The sequence below is a fragment of the Monomorium pharaonis genome, chromosome 11, assembly GCF_013373865.1.
Source record: "Monomorium pharaonis isolate MP-MQ-018 chromosome 11, ASM1337386v2, whole genome shotgun sequence".
In the NCBI taxonomy this organism is placed as follows: Eukaryota; Metazoa; Arthropoda; class Insecta; order Hymenoptera; family Formicidae; genus Monomorium; species Monomorium pharaonis.
This window is the reverse complement of record NC_050477.1, coordinates 5,617,494-5,633,485: the sequence shown is the minus strand read 5'-3', so window position 1 is coordinate 5,633,485 and position 15,992 is coordinate 5,617,494. Positions and strand designations below refer to the sequence as shown.

At 37.5% G+C, this 15,992-nt stretch overlaps 3 protein-coding genes and 1 long non-coding RNA gene across 6 annotated transcripts; 1 reads left to right on the top strand and 3 right to left on the bottom strand.

The window, feature by feature from the left end:
* Positions 1–683: 683 nt before the first annotated feature.
* Positions 684–2,749, bottom strand: LOC105840498 (mediator of RNA polymerase II transcription subunit 18). 3 transcript variants are annotated; one of them, XM_028191661.2, is made up of 3 exons: positions 2,277–2,749; positions 1,909–2,195; positions 684–1,798 (listed from the first exon to the last, which is right to left on the bottom strand). In XM_028191661.2, exons 2-3 carry the CDS (start codon positions 2,115–2,117, stop codon positions 1,318–1,320), a joined length of 690 nt encoding a protein of 229 aa, XP_028047462.1. In that variant the 5' UTR covers positions 2,118–2,195; positions 2,277–2,749; the 3' UTR covers positions 684–1,317. The 3 variants fall into 3 exon arrangements, with proteins under 3 accessions (XP_028047462.1, XP_036149699.1, XP_012542944.1); XM_036293806.1 differs by having other exon boundaries at positions 2,357–2,749; XM_012687490.3 differs by having other exon boundaries at positions 1,909–2,749.
* Positions 2,750–4,294: 1,545 nt separating this feature from the next.
* On the bottom strand, positions 4,295–8,322 carry LOC105831102 (ubiquitin carboxyl-terminal hydrolase 30 homolog). The gene is made up of 6 exons (XM_012670998.3): positions 7,939–8,322; positions 7,381–7,536; positions 6,981–7,144; positions 6,469–6,882; positions 5,876–6,214; positions 4,295–5,769 (listed from the first exon to the last, which is right to left on the bottom strand). The coding sequence occupies exons 1-6, from the start codon at positions 8,036–8,038 to the stop codon at positions 5,518–5,520; spliced, it is 1,425 nt and encodes a 474-aa protein (XP_012526452.1). The 5' UTR covers positions 8,039–8,322; the 3' UTR covers positions 4,295–5,517.
* An 884-nt stretch (positions 8,323–9,206) lies between these two features.
* Positions 9,207–13,890, bottom strand: LOC105831105. The gene is made up of 2 exons (XM_012671012.3): positions 13,685–13,890; positions 9,207–13,621 (listed from the first exon to the last, which is right to left on the bottom strand). The coding sequence occupies exons 1-2, from the start codon at positions 13,865–13,867 to the stop codon at positions 12,965–12,967; spliced, it is 840 nt and encodes a 279-aa protein (XP_012526466.1). The 5' UTR covers positions 13,868–13,890; the 3' UTR covers positions 9,207–12,964.
* On the top strand, positions 11,755–14,226 carry LOC118647948. The gene is made up of 2 exons (XR_004965093.1): positions 11,755–12,122; positions 12,933–14,226. It is a non-coding gene; the product is annotated as an uncharacterized LOC118647948 (long non-coding RNA).
* The last annotated feature ends 1,766 nt before the right edge of the window (positions 14,227–15,992 follow it).

Genomic DNA, 15,992 nt, shown 5'->3' with positions numbered 1-15,992 from the left:
GCGCATAATACATCGTTTTCATCTTTGTTGTTTGTCTGATGTTAAACAAAGATGAACGATTCATTGTGCGCATCATACACACACACACGCGCGCGCACACACACACATTGATATATAATGAAAATGAAAATTGTATGGCACTCTGAAACTTAGGGCCATTTCGATGTTCGATCAATTCGATTAACTTTAATCGTCGATTTAAAGAGTTACCAACGTAACAAAATACAATTAATTTATCATCGTATTTTGTTGCGTTTGCAACCCTTTAATTAACGATTAAAATTAATCAGAGTCGAAGTGACCCTTAATGATGAAGATATAGAATCTATGTATTATATATACATATATGAAATAAAAATACCTAGCAAGCGCCTTTCTCTAACTGCCTCTTCTGAAACTTAATTGACTGCATTCAGCCAAACCTTTACTTTTTATTATTTTATAATTTTTTTTCTTGATTAAATTATACTTTAAATCTAGAATAGTCTATTTCAGAAAAAAATAAAACATTAGTTTCTACATACTAAGAAGAATTCTAAGAACTTGATGTTATTTCTTTGTTTATGTTATTTTGTAAATTCACTGTTTTTTACATCAAGCAAATATTGTTATTTTTTTAATATAAAAAATACAAACTTGACAATATTTTGATAGCTCTAGATCATATTGGTCTAAAAAAATGATAAAAAGATTAAAAAATTGTTTATTCTTGACATAATAATCTCGTAATCACTTTCTTATTCTAATTTAACAATTACATATTTTATATAATAAAATAATTTTCACATCATATCTTAAGCTATGAATATGGAAAATCGCGAGTCTAATTATAAGTACAGAATTATATATATATATATATATACATTTGTTATGTATACACATGTGTGTGTGTGTACGACAGATCAAAATCTTATATTGATGAATAACAACCCTTGAAATACGATAGGTAATTGGTCCGATTTTTTCCATGAAAAATTCTCGAACTTTTAAAGATAATTAAATTATATTACATTTTATTTTTTTAAAGCAAAATACAGACATTTATTTTAAAAATTAAAAAGTATGTTCGTGAGTTTTTAAAGATTTTTTAATCACTTTAAATAGATAAAAAAAGAAAATTGGATATGTTATTTATGATTGCGTTAAGAAGCCTTTTTTTTTAAGTTAAATAATGATTTATGATAAATAAATAATATTCTAAAAATGTTCTTCGCTTCTTTTCAAATCGCCATATAATGTACATTTTTCGACGCTTTCGATGATTAAAATTCACACAAGTTCTTTCATGTAAAAGTACTTCTTAACAATAGGAAAATCTTACTGAGGTCTAGGAGTTGGATCTACAAATCTCTTGTAATCCACTTTCTCCAATTGTACCAAAGGTCGTAGTTGCTCCGCGAATATCCTCATGTCATCGGCTACAGCGTCCTGTCCAGTCGCGGCTATCACACTGAGTTCCACCAGATAACTTTGCGAAATCATATCCGTATGTATGTTTTCTGGCCCCTTATTCTGGTTTACCTTGAAGATCTTTGACACAGTGATCTTCATTCGACCTTTGCGAAACATGTAGCCACGTGTAATGTACTCAAAGTCCATCTTGCAGCCCAACTCAGTAAGGAAATCCACTACGGTATTGCTGGTGGCAACATCAATGCTGCTGCGAACAATTGTAGGCCGAGATTTGTCGCCCAGCTCCTCTTGGCCAATGTATCGCAGCTGCCATGGATGGTCTGCATAGCCTGGATCCAGGGAACGTCGCACTCGCAGCACCAATGGCTGTTCATTCTGATCGCTTCTGAAAATATCAATCATATTCTTGCAACTCAAGACAAAGATTGACTATATATTTTCTCATAACTAGGACGTCTAACAAAACACAAAATTGGAATGAAAGAAATTAATTACTTGCGAATGCTAAAAGACATCTCATGATCATTGAAACCTTCCGGTCCATGGTCCACGTTGTCACACAAACCACGAAGTCTGTGCAATAGGACTTCCACAGAAGTATCCAGTACAGATCCTAGTAGCAGATACTCCCGATTGGGAATAAAGTTGGAGCTCAAAGCACCATTCAAATCCATATGAGATAGGGTGCTGATAGGAGCGGTCATGCTGACTTATATATATTTCGACAAAGAACAACAGATGACTTTAAAAACTATTTACAAGTTTGGAAAAATTGAAGAATCCTGTTTTAAGAGAAATTGATACTTGTTATCTTTTGTATACAACTTTTTTATATCTGATTTTTTGTACACTGATTTTTGTACCTGTTTTTATGTATTATTTATAATACACAATTTTCGTTTTTCTGAATGTTCTTTTTTCTCAAGAAGAAAAAGATTCTTACATTTTGTCGGCATAACCTCAGGGTCACACTATCAATTTGTAGCTTTATGACTGTATCACTTGATGAAATATCACACTTTTATTTCAATAAATCTAAATTATGTACATTTTTTATACATCTTATAATTCATATTCAACGTTGAAAAAAATAGCTAAGATAAAGATCAAATCGTTCAATATTTTCAATTCGCAAATCGCAATACTGCGATTTGAAGACAGGTTAGGTTGGGATTAAAAGAAAAATAGGAAGAGTAGAATTAAAAAAGTATGTTCTGCTTATTTATGCTTATATCTATTTTTACTTAATTTTTGATAGTTAAGTCAGAGAGGAACCGAGAGTACATGATCACTGCAAGGGAGACTCGGCGGTACTCGACGCTAGTCGGCGCCGCTCGGCGTTGCTAGGCGATCGACTTGTTGACTCGCCGCGCCGCTGCCGCCATGTTGCTCCGCGCTCCAGTCACGTACGCCACTCCAGTGCCGGTCAGACGCTCTGTCGACTCCGTGCGTGTCTCTGCGTGTCTTGCGTGTTCAGAATTCGTATTGTGCGATGTTGTGCAGGTATGGTGTTGTATTGAGAGTGCTGTCGTGCTAGCAAACGATACGCGAGCCATGTGAGATCATACGTCGTATTCATGTGTAAAGCGCGGCATCGTGCGTTTGCCTTCAGTTTCGAGTAAGGTGTTCGCGTGCGCGTTCGGGCGTTTGCTCGAAAGGGATACGTTCGGTAGAATATCGCGAGTGCCAATTAAGTGAAGTGCTACTAGTCGTCGTGCGAGCATATACGAAATTCTCGAAACAAATTTGTCTCCGTTTGTTGTATCTCGGCGCGTAATTTTCCTTCAAACGGTTTTCTCACCGCTTTCCTCGGCCTGCGTTTCCACGAAGTTACGTGACGTCACGCCACTTTCGTGCCATGTTGATTTTCGCCGCCAATCAGATGAGCCGTCCCTTTCACGTATTTTTTCAAATGTAACGGTCGCACCAAGTGAAATTCTCGCGCGCGGTTTACGTTTTACTCGTGTGTGATATATTATCCGTAATATCGGGAGTGTCGAATAAAGTATCGGGCGATCGTTATTGATGTGCGGTTCGAGAATAGCAGGATGATGTCAACAGAAAGTGGCATCCATGGAGCGATTCGGTATTCCGGAAAAAAATTGTAGCAGTAGCAGTAGCAGCATCAGCAGCAGGAACAGCGACAGCAATCGGTGAGTGAATTTTTATCATGTATATGTGGAACAAAATGATATGTGACAAACGTGATGTGAGATAAAATATTGGTTCTGTTCCATGCTATATCTGTACAATGTCAGTATTGCACATTTATAGAACACGATTATGCACATTTGCATAAAATAGATTTAAATATAAATGCATATAATTGTAAAATTTACGGGTATAGCATGAAATAGAACAAATAAACGTGGACATAGCATAGAAGAGATCCAAAAAGTCATGCACATTACCTACGGGATTCATAGATATTTGACTACATAGTTCAATGTGCACATTTTGTGCACATAGAGGCGCTGATACAATACACAGAAGATTGTAAAAAATAATTTCTGCAATAGGCTGACCATTGCGGAAAATAATTATTGAATTTTTACAATACACAGAATGTTGCAAAAAATAATTACTGCAATAGGCTGACAATTTCCAGTGAACTTTTGGTCATTATTTTGTGATATTTTGTTAAAAATTACAGAACTTTTGCAAAAAATACAATTCAATTTATAAATGTCAAATCGCAAAGTATGGCGATAAAAGACTTATAGTAGATTATATTTTAAATAATGATAAAATATAAAATAATATATATATATATATATATATATGTACTATTTTACCGTATATATAAATCATACAATTGCAAGGATTAATAAATCGCAGAGATAGAAGATACAGAGTGCTAGGATATAACACAAAGCGTGAGTTTTACGATGATTAACAATCTATATTTACTTTTAAGTTTGCTTTATATATAATAACAATGAGCGATAATACATCGGTTTGCAATCGCAAGACGCGCAACGTCTTAAATTACGGTCACACAAAAATGTTAATGGATGGATTTTGCTAATACGAAGCTGTCTCGTACGTCTATTAAATACACTGTGAACAGGGTTTTGACGGATCGTCACGGATCAAATGTGAAGTTAGTAAAATATATGTATTTGCATAAAATACATAATTTTTGCTATATGTCATCAGTGCGACAAAAGAAAAATCATTATGGAGTTTTGGATAAATATCTGGGTTTTACACTTTAAATTTTATTTCATTTTAATATATTTTTTATAAGACTTCAAATTACATTACATTCATATACCTAATGTTCTTAATGTAAATTTATTCTGGTAATTCGCATGTTCCTTTATGCCAACAAGAGAAAGGAAAAAAATTTCTATATATACAAATTATAACAAATTCGCAGTCTTTAATACTAGTAATATTTTTAACAATTGCACTATATACGCGAAAGCTCAAAGAGCTCCAAATATAAACGTAATAAAAAATACAAGATCGCGATTAACTCCCTCAATAAATTTAATTCGATTTCGAATTTGGCACGATTTTAGTCTTCGTTAAAATAAAGATATAATGAAAAACTGATCAAATGATTTTTAAGAATTGACAGTCTTTTCTAGTAGAAATCTATTTAAAAAATCACTACGTGATTATAGAAGCAAGAAATTTTCGTTCCATTATACTATTCCGGCTGATTTGTCAGCGTTTAATAATGGCAATTATTAACGCATCCGTCGCGAATGAAATACTTCTGAATTAGATTATATATACTTGATACATTTTGTTGTTGCTATAAAATATTACCTAGGGACCACACACTTTATAGTCATATATTATAACAAAGTAATATCGCGCAACATCGAACGATACTAAAATCATTATGGAAAATTCGACAGTCTCTTGTATTTCGCAAATTTTCCGTTCTTTCCAGCTGTGTTTTCTATATTCATAAGTTCCTTGCAACTCTACTTCCGTACATATTTCCGTTATTTATATAAATTGCTTTGCTTGAAATGCCGGAAGCGTAAGAGAGAAAGCATGGCTAAAAAGAGCGGTTTGGTTATTAATTAATTCACGTTATTTTGTCGTAATTTCTATAGATTGCCTATTACTTGAAAAAATTTGTTCCTAGCTAGAATAAACGCTGTTGATACGCTCGTAGAAGAGTAAGTACGGGCTGGCGAGCAGCACCTGCGTCAACGATACACTCTCGACAATAACGTCGGACGTGTACAACCATTGATCTGTCTTGTTTCCGCGTCTGAAGCAGACGAAGTGGCCGGAATCCACCGGGCCGCGGTGCTCAATTACCGCGCACAACCGATATTTATGTTTACCCTGTATCGCCATGAAACTGTTACCAAGATACTTTGCATCGCCCTACAAATAGAGAATTAAATTAATTATACTACCTGGCCAATATCATAAACTCAGAGAATTATATCTAGGATTGCATAAATTTATTGCAAATTTTTATATAAATCACCTGGGCGCTTCTCTTTTTTGTTTCTGTATAAGTATAGGGATCTAGCACCAGAAATTCAGGGAACGTGATTTGATCATCCCTTTTAATTGGCATGCCCGAGGAGCTCCACGTGGTCCTTGGGATGTGCAAACATAAACATTTTGGCAGTTTGCCGAGGGTAAGAGTTTTGATGGCAGTACAACGCGATGAGCATCCGTCGCATTGCACATCGCGCACAATTTCGCTGTCTACAAAATGCGACAGCAGCCACTCCAAAGTGTGATGTTGCGACACGAACGACGAAGTAAGCGGCGGTAATGGTAACGATAAAGTTTCAAGCTTATCGTAACGCACTGACGACTGCAAAAAAGAAATAAGAACTAAAATTAGGCACTATTAAGAATAAAAACTTTTAGTGCATTATTGAAATTAAAATAAGATTATTAAAACTATTCTTTGATAAGATATGATGTGGAGAAAAATAAAATATCATTATTGAGTATTTAGTATTTATATCGACTTAGAAGAAATGCAATTATTTAAATTGATCAATCGCACAAAAGAAATTAGTAAAACGAGAAAAATTTGTTTTTTATTTTTTTTGCGATCGATACCTTCCACAAACAGTTGCTGCACTGAACTTGGCTAGTGATAAGACCTGAGAATGGATGCGTTTCCAGTGACACCAAGGGAATGTTTGTTAACGACATAGTGCACAGAGACTTCCACGATCTGAAGAGGCTCGTGCAGTCACCGTTGCTTTGAATGCTTCGCGACAACAGCTCCGAAGATCTAGCGAGGATCATACCAGGCTTACACGTGCTTGGAGATGTACTAGATATGGACGAGGTTGAAGTCATCATTTGATTGTTACAATTCTTATCAAAACCCTTCGGGTTGTCAGAATCATTTTTTACTGACGCGATATCATTGCAAGAGGCGCTTCTAAGATTCAATGTATCGCCCGTTGCTCTTACATCTAGTTTGATAATTGGACTTGGTGGTAGTGCATCGGACAAACAACCTTTCTGAAATCACAAAAATAAATTTTCCAATAATTAGTAAAAATGCAAAAATCTTTGTTGTGAATTTGTTGCAAACAATATTGCATTATTAGATTGCATACCCTATTTGTAGGTTGCATTTCAGCATCTAATGCGCTAAGAACCACGTGAAACAACTCATGAGCATCTTGATGACCAGGCCCGAAATTCCATAATGAGCCAACGGAAGAAATAATCTCGACGGGTGTCACATTGCCATATAAGTCGTCGGCAAAACCATTGATTTCTGCCAGACAGACATAGAACAGTACATTACAATAATGTGTTACAAAAATATAACAAACTACATATAATTTGTTTTAATTTTAAATATTAATATAAAACTTAAATTAATGGGATTGTTAAGTAATAAAGAACCTAGAAATAAATGTAACATTTAGGAACTATGTTATTTAAATTCAAAACTACAATTTAAATTAAGAATTAAAGTATTGAAGATAATATGAGATCAAAGAGTCATACTTTTAAGAACAGAAACTAGTGTGTCAGCAAAGTTTCTATCTTTCTTCTCCTGCTGTTTCTGAAGCCAGAAAATAAATGAGGGGCAAGCAGCTAGTGCTTGCAAAAGAGAATTCAGGAAACATGTGTATCCCAAATTGTTGATCCCAACAACTTGACCTAAGGTAGACAGTAAAATAAAGTAATAAAATTTAGTTTGTATTAAGTATATCATATTTCTCGATTGAAATTAAAAATAACAAAAAGAGAAATATAAAGTAATCAAGTGTAAAAAATACTTTAAACAAAACTAAAAATAATAATTTAATAATAAAGAAAAAAGGAAAATATGTCTATAAAAAGGAAAATAAGAAATATATAATAAAGAAATAATAAATTTACTCTTTACACATATTACAAATACACAATAAAAATATATTTGCATTCACAAAAGACCTCATTGATGATACAATTGATATGCACAAATACATGTTTTTTTTTCCATACAGTTTCAGTATAAAGATAAAAAAAGACACAAGAATGAAAAGATTCGCTGAATGTCTAATGAACGTAGCTCGTTACCTTTTTTCCTGGGCTTGGGTGACGGACCCCACAGGACAAAGAGGCCGACGGCGATGGCGAAGCCCACGCCGGCGAACATCGCGATCTTTTCCACGTCCATCGCGTACCGAGTTGATCAGTTACTTTTTCCACCGAGAGTCCCTGAGTACGACGGAGCGCTATACGCTTTAATTTACGTTCCGGCTAATGCAGCTCGCCCCCGACCTTCGTTCGGTCATACTTTCGCGACTTATTTCCTTCTTCCCGAGACGTGTCCCCGATGACGAGCTTTACGTAGACGACGAGACAACAAGCAACACCAAGTGCCGCCGAAAAATCGCCGGGGAAGCGATTACCCTTCCCGCAAAGGTCGTGAGTCGGTCGGGTGCGCGAGATCACTCGGCGAACGATTTGCAGGTTATGTTCGATCGACGAGCGCGACGAGCGGTAAACAGAACGAAACGAAACGGCGAGTATGGTGAGTGTCGTCTTCGATTCTGTCTGTAAGTACCGGACAGATAATCGTCGGATTAGATCGTGGATCATTGGAGAAGTCGTATGCTTCTGTTTTATTGAAGAGGGCAAAGGAAAATAATGCAAATACGTCAGTTTTCAAGAACAATATCTGTGGCATATCAGGAATGTCTGCGATCTGGAGTTTGCTCTTTCGGAGTTTAATTCGGACTCGTACTACAATAATTAGCGCAAGTACTGTTTATATTTCTGTATATCTCATAATATCAAGCGAAAACTCATCTGTGCGCTAGCGATCTCTCCTGGGATATTTTGAGAAAGACGTAGAATCGTAAGATAATGCAGGTCTGTAAGAAAAAATTAGAGTTTATACGGGATATTTATAAATTATTAATCAATTAATTGCAAACAAATTGCAAAATTGATGATTATATATAGTGAATATTTGAACTAATACGGAATTAGACATTGAATTTCAAAGTATAAAATTAATATTTATTTTTTTCTTTCAGTTTATTCTTTTTATGATGCCTAGCATTTAAATTTTATTTTTTTTTACGAGGGAAGAAACTTGTTAACCGCACTCCGGGTAGAGTGGAACTCGATCCGATCGGATTTAATAATTCGAAATTAATTTGATTGAATGTCTACTAAAGATCTTCCTTTTCTAACCCTTTTCACATTTTAAAGATGGCCCCGATCGAAATGCCGAACCTAACTTTTTAGGGTCATTCCCGGTCACCTTTTCTCACGGAGGTTTGAACCTTTTCTTTATGTCTGTTCTTTTCTGCTGAACTTGCATGATTCATCTTTTCTTTTTTTTTCGATGGGAAGTAAAAGATTTTTCGATTGAATCAAAGATTATGATTACGTCTCTCTTCTTAATTAACTTAATTAGGTCTGCTGCGCTAAACGGCCAAAATGACTGCACAGACCAGTCATTCCTGCAGTAAATTAATCTTATCCTTAAATATTATGGAAGAGAATGTCTTGTATTTTGTAATTTTGCCATAACTTTTATCTTATAAGCTCTTGACATTTTTTTAAGATGTTTAACATCATTATTAAATTTGACGATTAAAAATTAATTTAGAGATATTGTTATAATTTCTAGTTTCAGTTTACGATTGCGTTTTAAGTCTGGCAGAGCCAGATAGTTTTATTTAGTTATAGAACTAAAAAATATATTTAATAATTGAAACAAGAATATTATTAAGTATCGAGAAATTACATTTTTCGTGTTATTCACACGCGTCTAATTCAGCTTAATGTTTTATCACTTTATCAAGTTAACTTTTATGTACGATAAAGAAATTGCAAAAAATTTGTGTCAGTTTGAATTGAATGAATTGATGATCCATTGATCAATTTATTCAATTTATTTGAATACGAAATAAATATTTCTCGAGTATAGAGCTCTTTAAAGAAAGAAAATAAAATAAATAACGAAAAAAATCTAATGTTTGGAAGCAAGATGTTTGACTGTAATACAAAAGAATTAGTAATAGTATTAAATTGCCACTGACATTAAAGAGGCCACATATTTATTTTTTACGTAACGGGGTCTCACGAAAATACAGTTTTAGGTGGCACGAAGTGTGTACTCTGGCGAATACATCCGGTCTTTGATGATTGCACGTATGCAACGATACGTCATCACATCGACTTTGAAAAGGAAAGAAGGAAGGAAGGAAGGAAGGAAGGAAGGAAGGAAGGAAGACCATAAATCACTTGTTCGCTTTGCCAAAACGGAAGCAGAGAAGGATGAGGACGTGCATCTCACGAGAAAGTAAAAGAAAAAAAGGGAGTTGTGGAAATTACATCTCTCAACGATGACTGTATCACTTGACGTCATTTGCGTTTGCTCGCTCGCATGTAGTCGGCCCAGAGCGGATGAATGTGCGTTTAACGCGACATATACGCAAATATACGCTTCACGAAAACGCGAGACGTACACGAATAAGGTAACGCGCTCACATCCGTCACGCGGTCACCCAGTTGCATGCAGCTGCGAAACCGGAACGATATCGGCGAGGGAGGAATTCCAATTATTATTGGCGCTAACCGAACAATGATTCATCCACGTAACGTTAGTTTACTACAGGTATTTTCGAGCTGAACGCGTCTGAATATTCATTCGATCACGATACAGTATTATTGGAGAACAAAGAAAAACGAGTCAAAGTTTTAATTATTTTTATCTTTGTATCCTCTTCGGTAACTATATGATCTTCTGATCGAACGCGAAGAACATTGTCACGACTCACAAGCTTAAGTATAACCAACCAACGCAAAAAAATAAACTGTAGAAAAAGCTAATGAAAATAGAAATAGAAGGAAAGAAAATACACAACGGAAATGAAACGTATTCCTTTCAGCGGAAGTTCTAGAAAAATTTATCGTGAATTTACGTATTTCATTGGATTAATATATTCCTTTATTCTTCAATAAAATTCATTTAGCTATATGTTCGAGTGTATGTTTAAGAATAAATGAGGAATGCGGAGGTATCCAAAACAGAAACTAGGCAAACGACACTTCTAAGACGTTCCCATTTCTGTTTTTGCTTCAACGCTTTCCGCTTATGCCACCCCGACTTACGAGAATTATTAAACCACGAGTTGCCCGTAACTGGGTCAGAAAAGAAACAACGCATTTGCTGAAATCTTTCTCTTACATTTCTGCGTGCTAAATTCATCTCCGAAGTTACGACTGCATTTCACGAAACACAAGTTGATTACGATCATGCAAAATTGGTTACCTTAGTCGGCGGCATTCTTTGCTTCAGCATCGACGTAACGATGATTCAGTGGCGGCGATATGTAGTAGGCGAAGGAATAATTTCAGAAGAGGTAAGGGATTCCATAAATAAGAAGCAGAAACCGCCGAAGGAAAGAGAGCCGAGGAGAGGTGGACCGCGAAGCTCAGCTCAGCAAGAGCGGCCTAAGTCGTGGCTATATTGTCGCTGGGAAACGAAAATAGCTGCTGTCAGCCCCAGAAGCAAGCAGGCAAGCCATGGCGGCGAGGAGGTGAGGAGGCCGACGATGGAGGATCACTGAGGTGGCATGGCAGTGCATGGTGTTCGACGGCGACGAAGGTGCGACGAGGAGAAGCGACGAAGAGGATGTTGTATAGAACCTGGAATGAAGAACCCGGCCAAACGGACTTATTCCCCCTTACGTAACGTTTCTTCCTCCTCCTTTTCTTGCTCTTCTTCTTTCTCGTTCCTCTTCTTCTTCTTCTTCGAGCTTTAAAGCTAATCTCAAATCTCACACGCGAGAGATTGAAAACTCGATGACACAATGAAAATAAGCATCGAGAATAAAACTCTCGAAAGAAATAAGAAAGGGTTGTAAATTAATATCTGCTGGTTCACACTTGAAACTATTAAAACTATTGAAACTATAAGAATTGGGACTCTTTTTTCGAAGAAATTGAAGATCTATTTATGCGTGAAAACATGTGGCAACGAGATAGATCTTGAAGAGATAAATACGCATAAGATAGATTACTTACAAATATCAATTAAATATTACAAATATTCAACAATTTATGACATTTAGTTATGTTAAGGCTATTAATATTTCAACAAATCAGTTGTTAAGCTGTTTAATTAATTGCAGACAATTCACATCAGGCAAATTAATCTGGCTACATATTACAAGTTACAAGATATATTTTTCGACGATAGTGAGCCGACGATGGTTTAACGAACGGCAAGAATTTCGTCGGTATGTAACGTAATACAATGTAATCTCCCTGGCAGTGTGACTTATCTTGTCGCCACGCTGCGCGTCGTTCGAATGCCAGCAAAATTCACTCGTACTGATTGAGCCGTCATCTATCGGGATTAATTATCGTGGTTTTGCGGATCCCGTCCAAATATTTTCGCCCGAATTAGACCGCGGCGTCGGCTGTATTAGCAAATATACCGCAAATTACACAACATAACTCGTAATTATTGTCCCCGGCGAGACGTATGCGACGGATGCCAAGAGATGAGTCTCTCTCTCTCTCTCTCTCGGCGTCGAAGAAGGAAATGCGTCGCCATTCGCCGTCGCGACGGCCGATTAGTAACGCCAATTGACGATACCGAGCCGCGGGCCTTCCTCTAGCGGCCAACTTAATTTCCGGTCAGGTGCGTCCTGAAAGAAGCGGAGGGAACCGGAGTGCAGGTTCCGGTGAACTTGGACTTGATACCACGTCCTCGACCGATCGCGTTTCTCTTCGATTTTCATTACCAGGAGAAAAGGATTCGCCAACGTAGAATCCTTTCGCTTCGTGCGATCGTAGCGAGCTTCGCCGATTGCGGAAAACGGATCTGGGAATGTTGATTTTATTACTCGTTGTACGGCCGGCCCATTTTTTTTTTCATTCTACTCCCAATACAAGGACTCGTTTGCCAGGGTTGAAATTATTACAGTGGCAAATTTCTGTTTTTGCAAACAAACAGGTTTACTTGATAAGGAACTGATTTATCCTCGGCGAAGCCTCTGCTCTCGTCAAGAACGTATTTTGATAACGAAATTCTTTTTTTTCAGAATTTCTTTTCGTCGCTCGCTTGATGGAAGGCTCACTGCCCATTCTTTACTCTGAGACGTCGTCGCGTCGACGACGCTGACGATCGTTTCTGGCGTGAGATACGCACCTCACGACGGACGCCGTCCCCGACGACTCCGGGCCGCTCGCGAATAGCGAACGCCAATGCCGCCGACCGCCGACGATGAACGACGTCTCTCTTTCGGGCGTGCGCTTGCGAGAGCGAAGGGAAAACGCCGATTTTAACCGCGCCTCGCGATAGCGATAGCGCGCATTCCCGAGCGAAGCTATCTCGGGCCGTCGAGCGTGCGCTTGGCACGATTCGACGGAGCGGAGTCCGCGAGATGCTGCTACTGGTCCAGCGGCGGTATTCTTGGTCCTCCACTTTTACAGGTCGGCGAGCGAGCTTTTCCTCGTAGGAATCGCGGTCAAAGAGACTTTCAGGAAAGTCGGTTTTGCCTTGGAGACCACCATATGCTTTGGGAGATATCTCGTGTGTCCGGGCGTTCACATACGTCTTAGGAACCCTCTTACGGTGATGTCCACAAGGTGATGTCGGATCTCGGGAGATTTCGAGAGGGAATGTTTCAATTCGATACGTTTTTACCATCTTCGGTTGTATTCTACATATCTGTCTTCCGGTGGAAGAAACCGGACCATTTTTGTCGCGACTCCGACCGAATCGACGAACCTGAGGGAAGAAAGAATTGAGACTTATTAATCTTCGTGGTCTGGACCGTCGGGTCTTGCTTACCTCTTGCAACTTTCCGTGTAAATACGACGACGCGTAAATATTCCGTACAACAGCTTCAAATATTTTCCTCGAGTCGTTTCGCCTCACGTTTATTGAATCGAGCCGCGTCGTAAACTCTCGGGCGCTCTCCTTTATTGGTGAGCGAGGCACTCGCTCGCTCGCTCGCTTGCGAGCTAAGATCATCAAACGCGAATATAGCGGAAATATACGAAGCGTAGTAAACTAGCACGCGTATACATGGTGACTCGTACGGCTTAACGCGCGGAACATAGAGTATCGGTTGTTTAAATCCAAGAATTTGTTTCAGATTAATTCGGGGACCGGGCAATGATAAAAATTAATACTTATTGACGCACCGGCACGTTGCGTGATGCAAGATCGACGAGACATAATGCAATACCAATTTAACATTGCGTCTCTCTAACATTGTTTCTCTTTCTGATTAAGCAACTGTAAGAGTTTCTTTTTCCGGTTGAAAAAATCCTCTTGAAAAACGCTCGTCGTTAATTCTAAAATTTCAATGTTTAATTTTGATAAACGAATAATGTGAGAACTAGAAAGAAATTAGAGAGAGATTGATAAGAAAATATACTATAATATACAAATAAATAACGTAAAATAGAATACGCGAGGAAAAAATATATTAAAAAACGTGCAAGCACAAAAGTTTACAGTTATAAAAAGAGATTATGATTACAAAGAGTTGTTATTTATAAATTAACTAATTGTTAATTGTTAAATTTAAAAAATCTGAAGAAAATATTTCTATTTCAAAACTTTGCAGTTAAATTTCTAATAAGTTATTTTGACATAGCTTATGTGTCCATGATAGAAACTTTTTATATGTGGGATCTGGTTTGTTTCCTTAGTTTTATTTCCTCGGGCGTTCATCCATTACAGAAGCTTTTAATATCTTCTACCCGCGATTGAAAGCGATCCAAAAGTTAAACGGTGCGATAAATAAAACACCGAGACGTCCCAGATTAACGACGAATTATTTGAATATGATTCAATGTACCGCATTTAATCTACCATACCGTGCCTTTCCTGCCCGTGTCCAACACATCTTTCCACCTTCGAACGAGATGTGCAAAAATGAATATAAGCAAAATGAATAGCTTTATTTCAAACATTTTGCACAGAAATAGAAACATTGGAAAAATTAGAAGAAATTTTATTGAAAAAATTAAGAGAAATTCTAATCAAAGGAAAATTAAGAGGAAAGCTTGACTTCTAGATCCCTCAGAAGAGAAGACCAAATACAAGATAACTCGAGCGTTTTGAGGTGGGACGTGATCGTCCATATGGGAAGTCGCCAAAGTATAATTCAGGTAGACGATATGACGAGAGTAGGATTATCCAGAGACCTGGACACGTCGCTTGGTTGTCATTACGTTTACGCTTGTGTAATACCAGATTCACGATCGCCGCAACGACGACGGTGACTCAAGCCTCCAAGGCTCCGTTCACGTTTTCGACGAGGCAAGGCGAGGCGAGGCGAAGCGAAGCTCGCTTCATTTGTGCCCGATCTCTCTCTCTCTCTCCCTCTTTCTTTCTCTTTTTCTCTCATTCTTTCCTCTTTCCTTCTCTCTTTTGCACACACGCACGATGTTGGCCCGGTTTATCTCCGCCGATCCCGAAATAATCTTTAGATTCGGTCTCTTCTGCTCCTCGCTTCGGTCTCCGCCGAGTATGCGTGTGTGTACGCGTGTTTTGAGACCCTTCCCTACCGTATCTCTTCTTCATATTCGACGTCTTCGTCGCGCATACCTACGACCTCTGACTATAGAAGTACGCTAGGAGAAGTACGGCTCGAAACCGCAGCCAACATCGGCCAACGTCATCTGAATCGATCGTTCATGTTGAAGTGGAGCGAATCGTCGAAAAATCATAGATATCGAGCAGAGAATGCGAGAAGTAGAGTAGAGATTTATTTCAGGCACGTGGTGCCTATTTGCAAATATGCTGAGCAAAATATGAGCGCATGTTACGAGTAAAGATGAAGCATAAACGAATTTATCTCGCAGTAACATTTGATATTACTAAAATATTACTCTGACTGGGTAATATTTTTCACAATGACTGATCTTTATAATTTTTTGAGATGTTTGTAATATCGCAATCACAATTAAATTGACGATCAATTTAATTTGAGATATCAATTCTATACCTTCAAACTGTGATTGCATTTCAAGTTTAACTACCCACATTGGCACATGTAGTTATATATATTTGAAAAAATATATTTAATAATTGATGTTGATGTTATTTACCATGAAGATTTGCTTTGATCAAGAAATATGATATT